Below are 16,703 nucleotides of genomic sequence, written 5' to 3' on the forward strand. Positions count from 1 at the left end.
TTCCATCCTAATGATGATGTATCTCCAAAAAGAAGTAACAGGAAAATTCACAGATCATATGGAGCAGTGGGAACATATCCCAAGCAAAGCAGAGGAAGCTTGCTTTGTCTTTGATAAGGAGGACAGATGCCGAGCCAACACTGAAGAGCTGGTAAGGAAGGTTGAATGATGTTTTTCAGTTGTATCTTCCCACACCGTCCTTATTTTTCTTACAGACTCATTTTGAAGCCCATCAAGAAGAGGGAATGGTAATCTCTCACATGGCTGTTGCTGGAGTGGGAATCTGGATTGCCTTCACATCTGGATCTACGCTTCGCCTGTTCCACACGGAGACACTGAAACACCTCCAGGATATTAACATTGCCACCCCTGTTCACAATATGTTGCCAGGTAGCTGAATCTGAACATTTTTGTTTTGTCTTTATCACCACCATTCTCCAAAGTGTTGTAGATTAGGCCAGAATCAGAAGGTCCATCTCGGACTTTGAGTCTGATAACAGTCTTGTGACTATTTGCTTTAGTAAGTCATGGTCTGTCACCTGCCCAGAAGAACAATGTGTGCAGTGAACTGGTTGAGTAGCAGCTCTCCTCCTTAGAGGTTATAAATTATGTAGATAAGCAGGTGGATTTGTCTGTTTAATCATTTTTTTATGTGACTGTGAAGCAGTAGGACTATGCAGTCCACCCTGGAATTGTTTGCTTTGCAGAGTTTAACATTTGCTTATGGAACTTAGTGTCAAAGTACACGATGGAGTCAGTTTCTGGGCCGAAACCCTACTTCCTTAATTTTAGTTACATCAGCAGTCCCAGGGAACTCAATTAAACCACTCACGCTGCCATTTCAGAATGCGGTCGGTGTTTTTCTGGTTGGAGCTTCAATTTGTTCAATTAAAAAGGTTAATCTTATAAATAAAGACGGAACGCAGATAGTTGCGCTGACGGGCCAGGCCCTCAGCATCGGCAAACACATCAGATGGGAGCTGTGGCAATCCTAGGAGAAGAGACAGAAAGATGATACAGCGTGGCTGGACGAGAGGTGTCCATGAGGGGATAACCCTTCTGTCTCTCTGTCTCTGTATATAGACCGAGATGAGCAACCTTCTGCAGCTTTTATGGGCAATGCGTGCGCCAGCTTGGTTGCTTTTTTCTAGCAGAAGCCAGTTTTTCCTCCACGGAGACTATATTTATATTCTTACATGAGTTAGGTATGGATCTAGCTTCAAAGATGTTTCAGTCTTAGTCACCTTATCATGTTTTCTTCCAAATTACGTTACCTTTGCAATACAACTCTGTTTTAAATTGTGTCCATATATATCACATTCTAGACAAGGGGTTTTTTTTTGCATGGAGCTCCAACACTGAACAGCAGCAAATTGCCTGCCTTTAAATAGCTCGTTTGATTGAATTTATCACAGTTAAGCAAAGAAATCAAGATCGGTTGTAAAAAGATTAATTTTTAATATGTTCTGCTGTTTATAGGGGAGAGGGAAAGGGAAACAAGAAAATATGCAGAAAATATGTATAAAAAACTTGAAAAATTTAGCCTTCATGTTCATTGCCATGGTAATAAAACTGCTGATGTAACACTTCAATTTTCTTTTTAAGAGTTTCAGCTAATTATATCTCCTCAGTGTCATTCTTACCCGTTTTAGTTCCTTTTTTTTTTTTCTCGTGTCTCTACAAAAAGCACTCCAGTGAGTGGAAATGGAAATTTATTTCAGGAGTAGAACATTATTACAGCGAATATTCCAAGAGAGAATCCATTCTAAAAATGAAATGAATGTCAATTATTTAGCAGCAGCTCTTGGGCCTGTTTATATGATCCCATGATGCTGCAACAAGAAAGGCTAAACGACAGAGGAGTTGGAGGTTTGCATAATAAAGCAACAGCAAGGACTGCTTGGAACTAAAAGCGGTCAAAGAATAAATGAAGCTCTGTGTAGTATAGAATGAGATTTTAAAAAGGAAATTTAAAAAAATTAGAAGTTTTAAGAGAACAGAGAAGAAGTGAAATGGCTGTGTATTTACAAAATACATATTGAGCCATTACTGAGGATTTTTAGAGACTCAGGTTAATGTTCAGAAATGCTATATGTGCTGCAAGACACCTTTTAGTTTTAAAGGAAACAGCTCTGTTAGTTTTCTGAAATCCAGCAGGAGTTTCCTTATTATGCAAAAATAACAGATAAGTAAAAGTCAACTTATATTGAACCTTTATTTTGTTCTTTGCTATCAGGACAGACGGTTGGAGTTTTTCAGCCTGGAGAAGAGAAGGCTCTGAGGAGACCTTAGAGTGGCCTTCCAGTACCTGAAAGGGACTACAGCAAAACTGGGGACTTTTTACAAGAGCATGGAGTGATGGGACGAGGGGGAATGGCTTTAAATTGGAGAGGGGAAGATTTAGATTAGACATTAGGAAGAAATTCTTCATGATGAGGGTGATGAGGCACTGGCACAGGTTGCTCAGAGAAGCTGTGGCTGCCCCATCCCTGGAGGGGTTCCAGGCTGGATGGGCCTTGGGCAGCCTGAGCCAGTGGGAGGTGTCCCTGCCCATGGCAGGGGTGATGGAATCCAATGATCTTTAAGGTCCCTTCCAAACCAAACCATTCTATGGTTCTATGGTTCTATGATACAGAAATGAGAAAGAAGAAAATGGTGTAAAACTATTGCTAAGAGTTTTAAGAAGAGAGATTTAAAAGGCAGGATCTCAATAGAACTTCCAAGCAAGACCTCAATATAACTTAAAATAAGCTGGACTTCTTTTGACAGTAACGCATGGTGATGTTACTTTTTGACAGTAACACCATCATGACAGACTACCTAGGCATGGCATCTGTGTCTTCATTTGAAACAATGTGAAATAGAGGAATGTCACCCCATTAAGTTAATGAAATTATTTTGTTATTATGCAGTAGAAGAAAAAGCAAAATTTACTGTCACTGTCAGGAATGGCCACTGTGAATTACTGCCGTGTATTTAAACAATAGAATCATAGAATAACAGATTAGAAAGGACCTCGAGGATCATCTGGTCCAACCTTTCTTGGAAAAGCACGGTGTAGACATGATGGCCCAGCACCCTGCCCAGCTGAATCTTAAAACTATCCAGTGTTGGGGAATCCACCGCTTCCTGGGGAGATTATTCCAATGGCTGACTGTTCTTATCGTGAACAAGTTTCTTCTTGTGCTCAATTGTAGGCTCCTCAGAAGTAACCAGTACCCGTAACCCTTCATCTTTTCCATGTGACTCCTTGTGAAAAGGCAGTCTCCATCTTCTTTGTAGCCACCCTTGAAATACTGGAACATGTTGAGAAGGTCTCCCCTAAGCCTTCTTTCCTTAAGGCTGAACAGAGCGAGTTCCCTCAGACTTTCCTCACGCGGCAGGCTTCCTGGTCCTTTGATCCTCTTTGTGGTTCTTCTCTCTCCAGCCCTTCCACAACCTTTTTGTAGAGCAGGGACCAAAACTGAACACAGTATTCCAGATGCAGTGTGACAAGCGCTGAGCAAGTGGGATAATGACTTCTTTATCTCATCCCTTGGTGATGGAACCCAGCATCCTGTTGGCATTCTTTGCCGCAGCAGCACACTGGTTGTTCCTATTGAGCTTGATGTCTACGAGGTCCCCCAAGTGCCTTTCCACAGAGCTGCTCCCCAGCCAGGTAGATTCCAGTCTGTGCTGCGCTCCTGGATTATGCTTTCCTAGGAGCAAGACCTTACACTTGTCCTTGTGGATCTAGCTGTAGTGACTAATGAGGACACGGAAGTAGGAGATGCTCCTAACCTTAGTAACCGGTTCTCATAACTAGTTATCTTTTCCCCATTTTGTTTTTAGAAGATAGCTTGAAATATCACAGCCTGCTCTCCTCGTGGTAAAGGATGTGCCTTCTCTACTTCGAAGAAGACAACCCTGCAGCGCAGTGGGCAGGACAGAATTAGAGAGGAATGAAGTGGAAGAGAAGTGGCACAGGACGTGATTGTCCTCACAATTCAGCGAAGTTGAGTAATGTAAAAAGGCAGACTGTGTCTGGCAGAATCTTTTATCTGCTTGATGTAACCTTCTAAGTCTGTGGCAGTCAACTTACAGAGAACAGAGCAAGGAGGGCTCTTGCTTTCTGGAAATTAAACCAAAGTCACAGAGGCAACTGTGGAATAGACAGAGCAGTCCACAGTACTTTTGCTTCGTATATCATCAACTATTCTTCCTAATAATGAATGAAAAGCTTGTGTTCAGTCACAAAGCACCAGGAATCACAAATGCTATATGAGGAAGGAGACAATGGTTGAGAGGAAGACCATCATCATTGTTACAGGGCCAGGTAACTAGTTATTTCACTATCTAGTAAACCACAGTACAGCTGGATTGCTTTTAAGTGGCCCAAGCAGAGCTCTGTTAGCTGAACAGAGGGCATACTGAGCAGAAGAAAAAGAAAGCTGTTGAGAATGGAAGACAAATAGACACACTTCACTAGTGCAATGTACTTTATTTGAAGAGCAAGTTTACACTTAGCGTTTGTGGTCTGTAGTTGGAATCTCCACAAAGGCAGCTTTTCACCAGCCGTTATCACAGCTCACACCGAAAAAAGAAGAAAATCATGCTGTACATGAGTTGATAGTGCACTTGTTTTTTCATGGAATCACTTGGTTGGAAAAGACATTTGAGATCATAGAGCACAGCCGTACCTGTCCACTACTAAACCAGATCCCTGAGCACCTCATCCACCTGTCTTTTAAACACCACCTCCCAGGGCAGCCTCTGACAGTGCCTGGTGACCCTTTCAGTGAAGAAGTTTTCCCTGATGTCCAACCTGAACCTGCTCTGGCACAACTTGAGGCCATTCCCTCTCGTCCTATTTCCTGTCACTTGGGAGAAGAGACCAACACCCACCTCACTACAACCTCCTTTCAGGCAGTTGTAGGCATATAGTCTCCCCTCAGCCTCCTTTTCTCCAGGTCTTCCCTTAGCCGCTCCTCATAACCCTTGTTCTCCAGCCCCTTCACCAGCTTTGTTGCCCTTCTCTGGACACACTCCCGCACCTCAATGTCTTTCTTGTAGCGAGAGGCCCAAAAGTAAGCACAGGATTTGAGGTGCAGCCTCACCAATGACGAGTGCAGGAGCACAAACACTTCTCTGCTCCTGCTGATCACACCGTTTCTGATCCAAGCCAAGATGCCATTGGCCTTCTTGACCACCTGGGCCACTGCTGGCTCATATTCAGCCACAGCCAACCAACACCCTGAGGTCCTTCTCTGCCAGGCGCTCTTCCCCAAGCCTGTAGTGCTGCGTGGGGTTGTTGTGTCCCAACAACATAGTCGCATTCAATATTTCATTATTTAAGAACAAATGTTAACCAAAACTTAAACAAGTTTTTCCTTTCAGGTCTAAGAGTGTTTCTCCTTCTAAAGAGATTATTGTGACCCTGATACGTGTCATTTAATTGCTCATATGGATGACAACAGATTAGCTGTTTTACAAAGAGCTAATTTCTACTTAAATTGCCGTATTCTGTTTATATCCATATATCCTCTAGTGGCATGTCTGTTTCCTGGAAATAGATGAGAAAAGCAAGGAATAATTCGTCATTTCCTCTCTGTAGAAGACAAACTACACTCTGAGGCTTACAGCTGTCTTTTGTCACCACCCCACCAGGTTCCAGACTATAAAATGCAATTTGTTTATGGTTCTGCTGCTGGGAAATGATAAAAAGATTGGGCAAAATTTTAGGTCAGCCCAATAGATCCGTACAGTTGGGTTGTTTTTTGCATAGTAAGAGCAGCATGGTCAGGTAAGAGAATACGCAGCAGTATGAGCTGGCACCTACCTAGGGTTGACTTCAGACACTGTATGTGGGAACCCATGAGGATTTACCCAGGTCTCATTGATGTGGGAATTGAGACTTGAGAAAGGTGAACATAGAGCAGAACATAGGCAAGAAAACAGCTTATCCATGTATAAGCTTAATTGTTGGCTTCAGTTCTTGGTAAAGTCAACAGCTCAGGCAGATTAATTGACAGGTTTTAACAGTTCTGTCATTGCAGGGACAGTGTGATCTAAAAGTTGTCTGTTAAAGATAAGAGTATTTGATTGATTTTGTCATTTTGTTTATAGTTTTCCCTTCTTAACTTGTTCATTTCCATACATAACTCATTCTGGAGAATTGGGTTTACATTTCCTGCCTCTGAATTTGAAATATATATTAAAAAAAAAAACCCCAAACTAACAAGAGCATGATTTCAAACCTTGGCTAGCAGATAACATGTTAACATTTTAATTATTTTTTAATCTGTATATCGTGTTGAGTTGTGTGCTATTTCAAAGTATATCTTCAGATGCAGATGTTTCCTGCTTTTCCAAGATTTCAAAGCAAACAGTTTTCCTTTTGATCTCACCAGAGGTGGTTCACATTTAAGGCTGTAAGTTTAAGGTTGTAAGTTACTTAGGGCCTTAGAATCATAAAACGGTTTGAGTTGGAAAGGACCTTAAAGGATCATCTAATACCACCTCCTCTGCCATGGGCAGGGACACTTCCCACTAGGTCGGGCTGTTTTAAGAGGCAGAAGTACAAATGAAGGTTGTGATAATTTTAATTCTGAACACTGTACTTAAGTATTTATGTTTTTACTTTATAAAATGATCTGTAAGTTAAATGGAGTGAGGTTAGCCTAACCTGCAGCTGCCTTGCCCTTGATGTGGCACCGGTTGTGAGAGAGGACTCAGATGTTCTACAGAGCTTGAGCAACCCTGAGCCCCAAATCACAGAATTCACATACTGCGTTTTGAAAACTCCCAATATGCAGAGGTGTTTGGGCATCACCATTTGAACTTCTTTTGTGCTGAAGGAGCGCCTTTCTGTGCTTTGTTTTGGAAACTAAATTAATCCCAATGATATCTGAAAAACAAAAAAAAAACCCAAACACCCACAACAAAAACAGCACCAAAACCAAACAAGCCAAACAACAACAAAAATACATCAAAAAAGCAAACTCGAAACCTTCAAAAGGCTTGTATTTATCCATAGGCATGGGCTATCAATGCTTGTCTTGGCTGGCAAGGGACGATGCAGTCCTACCAGCATAAACACCTAGAGTTTATGGAGTCGTAGAATCATAGAATGGTTTGAGTTGGAAGGGACCTTAAAGATCATCCAGTTCCACCCCCCCTGCCATGGGCAGGGACACCTCCCACTGGCTCAGGCTGCCCAAGGCCCATCCAACCTGGCCTTGAATGCTTCCAGTGAGGGAGCATCCACAGCTTCCCTGGACAACCTGGGCCAGTGCCTCACCGCCCTCATAGTGAAGTTCTTCCTAATGTCTAGCCTAAGTCTTCTCCCCTCTGATATAATGGCATTCCCCCTCATCCTATCACTACACGCCCTTGTAAAAAAGTCCTTCCCAGCTTTCCTGTAGCCCCTTCAGGTACTGGAAGACTGTCATAAGATCTCCCTGGAGCCTTCTCTTCTCCAGGCTGAACAACTCACCTGTCTCAGCCTGTCCTCGTAGCAGAGGTGCTCCAGCCCTGTGAGCATCTTCATGGCCCAGCTGGAAATTACAGGTGTCTCTGAAGGTATGCATGAGTAGATGGAGCCTCTTCAACTTACTTGCACTTGTTATACCTGTTATGGGTGACCTAATCATTGTATCTTTAGGCTGAGAGAGTTGGAGTTGTTCAGCCTGGAGAAGAGAAGGCTCCGACAAGACCTTATAGTGACCTCCCATTACCTGAAGGGGCTACAAGAAAGCTGGACAGGGGCTGTTTACAAAGGCTTGTGGGGATAGGACGAGGGGGATGGGTATAAACTGGAGAGGGGCAGATTTAGACTGGACATATGGAGGAATTTCTTCAAAATGAGAGTGGTGAGGCCCTGGCCCAGGTTGCTCAGGGAAGCTGTGGCTGCCCCATCCCTGGAGGTGTTCCAGGCCAGGTTGGATGGGGCCTTGGGCAGCCTGAGCCAGTGGGAGGTGTCCCTGCCCATGGCAGGGGGGTTGGAACTGAATGATCTTTAAGGTCACTTCCAACCCAAACTATTCTATGATTTTAGAATGTGAGTTGGGGTAGACAGAGATGAGGTTCCAGATCTGACCATATGCGTACCTTTGACAACACACCACTGCTGGGTTAATACTTCGGGTTTGTAAAGTTATGTGAGGAAAGACTTGGAGCTGCTTCCCAGTTGAATGCTTTGGGCTACAGTTAAGCTGATCCTTCACTGCTTTCCCACTGGGTCCATAATTCATATATTCTTGGATGTGAATTGGCTGAGCTTCAAGGGACGTGATGGAAAATGCATTCATTTGTGATACAATATAATTAAGATTCTTTTCCATTGTGTGGAACATGAGGGTTCATCCAAGTTGTATGAGACACGGAATCCAAATTCCCTACTTACTGATGAAATGATTAACAGCTTGAGGACTATGATGAAGATGGGAATGACTGCCTTCTTGTATGTAAAGTTAATCATAAATCTAAGAGCCTGTAGGTGTTGAACGTGGAGGATTCCAGCAGTTTGAATGTTCCTCCGCATAAACTTAGACAGTTGGGCAGGCAGTAGTTTCCATTTCTTAAATGTGTCAAGGCCATTTTGAAAATTCATCTCAACTGAATCAAACATATTTAGGAAGCATTGCAAGCAAAAATGAGCTTGTTTTTATTAGAAAAATAACAATCCCATAAAGGATATGTTATAGAAAATCATACAATAATTTTGATTGGAAATTGCTTAGGAGGTCATCTTGTCTATTCTTCTTGAAGTAGGCCTGTTTAGATCTGGTTGATCAAGGATTTTTCCAGCCAAATTATTAATATCTTTGGATAGGATGGAGATTCCAGAACCTTTCTGAGCAACCCATTGCAGTGTTTGACCACTCTTATGATGAAGAAGCTTTTCTGTACTTAAAATCCATATTACCCATGTTCCAAATTTGATCCACTGTTTCTTATCCTATCACTCTGCACATCTGAGTAGAGTCTGACTTTGTCTTCTGTGCACCGTCCTATCAGACGGGTGCAGACAGCACTTCTTTTATCCTCTGTTTGTACCCCGTGTGCTCCAGTCTCCTGATTGTCTTGGCCACCTTCCATGGGAGTCGTTCCAATATGCCAATGCCATTCTTGTGCAGGAGGACTCAAACACGGGGGCACAACACTTCTGCTACAGTTTCACAGAGTAAAAACTAGGAGAAAAAAGTAACCATGAACAGGTTTAAGTGTCGAGTATAGCGTGTTATGAAAATATATTGAGTATTGTGAAGTGAAATGCTTTTCAGTTTTATTATTGAGAATATACAAACCTAGTCTATTTGTAAAATCAGGTTTTTAAAGACAATCTCTGACTACTTTTAGATACTGTGGTTTAGAGCTTTAGGGCAGAATATATCCAAAGTTTAATAGCATTGAAATTGTCATGTGTGTAAAATTTAATACCACAATCCAAAATATTTGCTTTGTGATGAGTGCTTTGCTGAGTGAGACAGTACAGCTGATTGTGTTTGCCTGAAGTTACTTTGATCTTTGAGGCAAAGCTCATCGCTCTGAAGTAATGGAGCACTTCCTAAACTTTGCAGGGCAGCAGCGTGTTTCTGTGACGAGCCTCCTGGTGTGCCATGGCTTATTGCTGGTTGGAACAAACCTGGGGATAATTGTAGCATTACCAGTGCCACGCCTGCAGGGGATTCCCAAAGTAACTGGTGAGTGAAATTTTGAGTACAATGGTTTTATGAAATGAAGACTTCATTTCTCTTCTGTCAGTAGCTTCAAAGAACCTGCCAAATTATATGTATTTTTTAGATATATATCAAAGCTTTGTGATGAAATTATATTTCTGCTTCTTCCTGAGTTTTAAAGTATATCCAGGTCATTGTCTAGGTTTGTCTTAGTTGTTTGAGATGGGACAAATGGTTTCCTTTGGGACGTAAGAACAGGATAGACATTAATCCTGTCAGAGAACAGTCAAATATATGGGGATGAGAAAAGAATGCAAACAATCTTTCTTCCAGATTTGTGGAAAATAGAATCAGAGAATGACCCGAGTTGGAATGGACGCACAAGAATCACTGAGTCCATCTCCCGTCCCTGCACAGGACAACCCCCAACATTCACACCATGTGTCTGAGGGCATTGTCCAAATGCTCCTTGAATATTGCCAGGCTTGGTGCTGTGACTGCTTCCTTGGGAAGCTTCCTTGTTCCAGTGCTCCACCACCCTCTGGGGGAAAGAGCTTTTTCCTAATATCCAAACTAACCCTCTCCTGGCACATCTTCCTGCCATTCCCTCAGGTCTTGTCATTGGTCACCAGAGAGAAGAGCTCAGTGCCTTCTCCTCCTCCTCCCCTTGTGAGGAAGCAATGAACTGCTATGAGGTTCCCCCTCAGTCTCCTCTTCTCCAGACTGAACAGACCAAGTGGCTTCATGCAACTTCCCCTCTAGACCCTTCATCGACTTTGTGGCCTCCTCTGGACACTCTCCAGTAGTTGTAGATCCTTTTTATACTGCAGCGCCCAACACTGCACGCGGCACTTGAGGTGAGGCCGTGCCAGTGTGGAGCAGAGCAGGACAATCCCCTCCCTCGCCCGTCTGGCAATGCCGTGCCTGATGCACCCCAGGACACGGTCGCCCCCTTGGCTGCCAGGGCTCACTGTTGGCTCATGTTGCCATCAACCAGACTCCCAGATCCCTTTGCGCAGGGCTGCTCTCCAGCCTCTCGCTCCCCAGGCTGCACGGACACCCAGGGTTGCTGTGTCCGAGGTGCAAAACCTGACGCTTGCCCTTGTTAAACTGCATGTTGTTGTGATTGCCCAGCTCTCCAATTATGATGCATTAGGTTTAGAGACAAAGGTACTGAAAATTTAGTATCTCTGACTGGTTATTCAGTAAATTGGTTTTATACCGTTTCTCCCCAGAGAGGAGACTTGGAACACAGGAGCATATATTTAATTTTTTTGACAACTATCAAGATTTTTGCAGTTTGGAGAGATGGATTTATTGAGTTACTTTAATATTACCGCATTTGAAATACAAGTGTGTGAATGCTGCTGTATGACTTTACAAATGTTTAAGCTATTAGCAGAAGCAAGATTTTCAAAGAGTGCTTAAGAGGGGCTTTGCCATGCTACGTTTTGGGTTCAGAATTCTTCTTGAGCTTCTGCGCTGTGGAGAAAAGCTGGCAGGTTTTATGAGACAAGCTGTTTGCAGCTTCCCTCGGGGGAGGGGAGCGGGGGAAAGGCTTATGTAACTTTGCAAAGTGAAAATGAAATCCTCTGTGTTCAGCAAAATACGCAGCAATAATCCAGTATGACACAGGATAAATGCATCTTAAAAAATACAGACCCTATTCTAGGTGAAAATAAATGTAGTACAAGAAATGGCATAGCTACAGAATCAAAAAATCTCGTTTTATTCTTCTATTTTCTGGTTTGGTTATTGTGGTTTTTTGTGTCATCTGTATAGTCTTGCATTTTTGGGGGGTCAAGAGTTGTCAGGTTTCACAGATCTAGCAACATTTCACTTAGCGATCTATTTTTGTAGTCTGATACCAGAGTTGGAATTTGAACTGAACAATTGGGACATTTGCCAGTTGGGCTTCCAATAGTGATAATTCATCTTGATATCATTGCTCTTGCTGTAAAACAGACTATGTTTTGTCATAACCTGGAATGCATTAAGAGTTGGGGATGGATTGATTGATTTGTAGGGTTGTGAGATTTTCCTGCAAATTGACTCTTTTCCATAGCACAGATGATTTTTTAGAATGCTACATTGGTTTTTTTGGCTGTAAAAACTACTGATACTGATATAGAATCATGGAATCATAGAACCATGGAATGGTTTGGGTTGGAAGGGACTTTAAAGATCATCTAGTTCCAACCCTCCTGCCATGGGCAGGGACACCTCCCACTGGATCAGTTCTGGAATTGCGTCCAGTTCTGGAATCCTCAATGTAAGAAGGAGATGGAACTGTTGGAACAGGTCCAGAGGAGGCTACAAAGATGATCAGAGGGCTGGAGAACCTCTGATATGACAGTCTGAGAGAGTTGGGGTTGTTCAGCCTGGAGAAGAGAAGGCTCTAACAAGACCTTATAGCGACCTTCCAGTACCTGAAGGGGCTCCAGGAAAGCTGAGGAGGGACTTTTTACAAAGGCATGGAGTGATAGGACTAGGCATAATGGTTATAAACTGGAGAGGGGCAGATTTAGACTGGACATAAGGAAGAATTTCTTCACTATGAGGGTGGTGAGGCCCTGGCCCAGGTTGCCCAGGGAAGCTGTGGCTGCCCCATCCCTGGAGGTGTTCCAGGCCAGGTTGGATGGGCCTTGGGCAGCCTGAGCCAGTGGGAGGTGTCCCTGCCCATGGCAGGGAGGTTGGAATTGGATGATCTTTAAGGTCCCTTCCAATTCAAACTTTTCTCTCATTGTATGACTCTACAGTCCTAAAACCCCTTTACGGCACAACAGAATTTTTTTTTTTTTATATTTGTTCTGTAAATTGTATACACAAAGCAAAAGCCAGATTTGATGTATGTAATAGAGTTTTAAGAGTTACACTTTTCTGAGCAAATTTAATGTACTAATTAGAGTGGACAACTGTGGTAAAATAAATAACGTTCTTTAACTTTCTTTTTCTTTTTGCTCCAGGAAGAGGAATGGTGTCTTATCATGCACACAATGGCCCAGTCAAGTTTCTTATAATGGCTACATCTATAAACAAGAAGAACAGAAACAAACTGAGGAACACACTGCTTCCTGGCTCGGAACCTAAAGATGATGACCAAAAGAATGTTCTGCACAATGAAAGACCAGGCTCTTCCCTTAGTAACAACCATGACACTGCAATATGGTTGGGGGGTTCAGTAGGATCCATTGCACAAAAAAGTGACTTGTCATCATCTTCCGGATCCCTTACTTTGTCTCACAGATCAAGTTCCCTAGAAAACAGGCCAGAGGACAGTAACATCTATGAGCTTTTGAAGGATCAAAATATCTCACTTAAAAGTAAAAAACAGCGATCCAGGAAAATGAAAGCGAGCTCAGTATTAGTAATTTCTGGTGGCCAAGGACACAGAAGAGTGAACAAGAAGAGCAAGCAGCAGCGACAAGATGAACTAGTGTCTTCAGTGATGGTCTGGCAAATCCCACTAGTAAATATCTGAGTGAACTAAATCCAAGATACTTTCTGCTATAAAACAAAAAAGTCTGATATCCTTTTTGCAAGAAATACTAGCTTAGAACCCAAATGAGTACACTTCATACACCTGGGAACAATTTCAGTTGGCTTTGATCACAGAGTTAAGGGTTGCAAGACTGAGTCTTCCCATACTGAGAACCTTCTGCCACATTAGGGTATTGGAAAACATTTAGCTGTTGAAGCTGTCCTTCAAACTTAGAACAAAGAACATCTGTTAGACACTTTTAAATGGTTTTAGAACCTCTACCTTATTTATATGCACATTTATAAGTATCATAATTATGTTCTGTAGCACTTAGTGAGGGCAAGGAACACATGCCATGTGTTGTGCTGGTTTTTGCTTATGTAAATCAGCTGTTGTTTCTTTTTCCAAAGTGAAAACATCTCATGGGCTGTAGATTTTAACAAATTAGCAAATATTTTTAACAATAAATAATCTAATGCAAGCTAATATTACTTTTGTAATTACTATAATAGCTTATAACATCATTCCAGAAGCCAGAATTTAGTCTGGAAAAAAAAAAAAAGCAGTTATATTAATTGTTTGTTTCAACATAGAAAATAGATTCTTTTTATTTCTTCTGCTCAATGTTACTCAAAATGTTGCAGTACAAAAAGCACATTAATTTCCTTGTAGATGTGTCCGTGACTCCCCTTGGTTCTACAATGGAAGTTTGAAGAGTGCTGTGGCTTAAGGCAAATAGAAAACCCAGATCCAGGACAGCTGTGCCTCGCAGTGCTGATAACGCATCCGCCCCTGGCAGCTCAGCGTCACAGCTAGACATGGGCCGTGCCCTTTTGAAGGAGACATGCACATCCAGTAGATTGCTAATGCAATTATTTATGAACTCATTAACTGGGGAGAAATACATTAATACTGGAATAGCTATAGGTAGTACAGGTAATTACTATGGGGATTGGTCCCACATCAATTGATTTGTGCTGTGTCCTCAGGCAAACACCTCTCAAACAAATGCCACGGCAGAGAGATGGTCATATCTGAGAGACGGTCAGCTCTCTTCACCCAGAGTTTCAGTGATCTTGTAATTGAGGAGTGTGAAAACATCGTGAAAAGCTTCATTCAGTGAGTCGGACAAGAGTTTGCTTTGGTAGCGGTAGAGAGCTGGATTCGAAATAAGAGCCCTAATCGTCATTGCTTAGTGAATCAATGTATGTCCATTTGAGATTCCTACTGAAGCTGTTTCTGTGCTGGTCTCTGCACACGTGAAATACAAGACAAAGCCTTCAGCTCAGAAACAAATGGCCAAAACTGGTGATGAGACACATCCATCAGTCAAAATATAGTTAATGGAGTCACTGGGAATATCCTTTAGCCTCATGAATAGAGGGAAAGATAGAGAGAAATTAGGACTTTTAATTAAAGTTTCATTTGAATATGTTAATACTAGTACTGTCCAACAGGTCATTAAAATGCAAATTAAATATATCCAAAGCAACACGTTTCTCAGATGTACGCATTGACTAGAATCAAGTAAAACTTTTTGCTACGTTGGTGCCAGTATTATCCCAGTAAGGGGATGATTTGCCCTGATATTTCTGCTGCTTCTACTACCAGCTCCTTGATTCTACCAGGTTTTATTTCAGTCTCCCTAGTTTAAATAAATACGAACCAGAATTGCAGTGTTTCCCAGCACGTGATGCTTTAAGGTAAACAGTACTAGAGACTGAACGTTTTTCTTCCATATGAAGGTTTAGGTTTGTTTTGTTTTTTCCAAAATAGCAGTAGCTCCAGGAGGGTTTTAAATATTGATGAAATTTATATTCTTTGGGGTTTTTTTTAGCAGATTTGTCTATCTCTTACAATTTTAGCCTGTGTGCTCCAAAAAGTAAACCTCTATCAAAGTAACCCTCAAATCAGTGAGTGGGGGACTTGCCAAGTCTGACAGAGCACCGGCGTAACAGTCCCTGCCCCCAAGTACGTGGACAGAGGGAAGGCCATTGCAGTCAGTCTGTGCCTTGTTGGTTGGCACCAAAATAGGCATTTCAAAAATCAGATATGCACCCCACTTTCTTTTCAGAGCTTTTGTGCACATCCTACCTCCTGATCAGGATTCTTCAGCCGCAACAGCACGGACCTTAGTGAGTCACGAGGTCACTCACAGATTGGATTGTAGGCTTAAGATCTTCATTACTGTCTTGTGCTTTGATTCTGTGTCTTTTGCTGTGTATCTCAAGACTTTAGTTGGGTGTTGTCAGCATTGGCATGGCCTTAATGTTGGCATGAGTCCTGGTGCAACAAATAAAGAGTGCCTCTAAGCCAGGCAGCTGGCAACATTTCCCCAATCTTTTCCTCTTCTCTCTAGGCTTGCCTGGTCTGAGGGATCAAGGCCAGTTGCATTTTCTACATTTCTCCATAGCTCTGGCCCTGAGAGCTGCTCTTTGCCCACTGTGTGGAAGCACTACGTCGTACAGTTTAATGTATGCATATTGAAAACCATGTTAAAAGATTCTTCTGTGTATAAAGCCTATATAATCTCATATCCCTTTGCTACACTGTAGTAAAAAGACCACAGGTCTTCTGCATGCTCCCTGGGTGTGGGATTCCCCGGCTGTGCCTTTGGGTCTGGAGGATCATGTCCACTCGTTCATGGATCTTTCTTAGGAGCAGAGTGCACCACACGTTCAACTGGAAATCCACGCATGGTGTTATTATCGGATCTGCTAGCATTAATGCATGGGAATTTTAAAGTGAGATTCATCCTGTCTTCCAGCTGAAATGTAATCTATTTAGCGTTATCAATAAAACTGTAGAAACAAAATACAAAACTGCTCTTTTGAAACTACATCGGAGTTTCGCCAGTGACTTCAGTAAGAACAGAGTTAGTCTCTCGTTTACATTCTACTTTTGAAAATACGCATCTATTTATCTTACTGAGCTGTAAAGAAGAAGAGAAGCTGTACGACTGTCTTTAAAAATGCTCATTGTCAGGAACTACATAACTGAGCACAAGGTGCAAGGTTTGTTTTCTGAAATGCAGCTCACTGGTATTATCTGCCTTCCTCTGAAAGCAGGCAGGAACCAAAGTTTCTCTGACAGCTGGCAAATAGTCTTTGTAGCTATTGCAGACTGTGCTCCGGGGTAGGTTGGATTTTGCTTTCTCACACTGTTTTTCTAGATTAATAGGAGTTATGTAAAATATTAGGAGAAGAAGGGAGCAACTGTAACCACTATGATATATTCTATATATGTTTTCTAACACATAGTAGTCTTCTATAACATGAGCCATACAACTGGTGTATTTATGTTCAAAGTATAAACTGAGAAAAATGTTAAATAAAAAATGTGATAAAAATTAACTTCAGAAGTATGGTTTTTTGGGACGACTTTTGATATAAAAGGCTTGAATTTGTGGTTGGCATTAATGAGTAATATAAATATTAATAGACTTATTAAAGGGAAAATAGGATACGTGACTAGGACAAAAAAGATGTATATTTTTCTGGAACCTCAGGAGGTTCAACAAGGCCAAGTGCCAGGTCCTATACCTGGGCCAGGGAAATCCGTGG

The 16,703-nt window shown here is 42.1% G+C and overlaps 1 protein-coding gene across 4 annotated transcripts in view; it reads left to right on the forward strand.

Moving 5' to 3' along the window:
- Positions 1-16,493, forward strand: part of ARHGEF10 (Rho guanine nucleotide exchange factor 10) — a 108,349-nt gene extending 91,856 nt beyond the window's left edge. For all 4 annotated transcript variants that reach the window (XM_009558891.2, XM_054062426.1, XM_054062428.1 and 1 more), the window contains 3 exons: positions 216-390; positions 9,561-9,683; positions 12,626-16,493. In XM_009558891.2, coding sequence (XP_009557186.2) covers positions 216-390; positions 9,561-9,683; positions 12,626-13,140 — 813 coding nt within the window. In that variant the 3' untranslated portion in view covers positions 13,141-16,493. The remainder of the gene's footprint in view (positions 1-215; positions 391-9,560; positions 9,684-12,625) is intronic.
- Positions 16,494-16,703: the final 210 nt, after the last annotated feature.

This window comes from Cuculus canorus, chromosome 3 (assembly GCF_017976375.1).
Source record: "Cuculus canorus isolate bCucCan1 chromosome 3, bCucCan1.pri, whole genome shotgun sequence".
NCBI classification, from domain to species: Eukaryota; Metazoa; Chordata; class Aves; order Cuculiformes; family Cuculidae; genus Cuculus; species Cuculus canorus.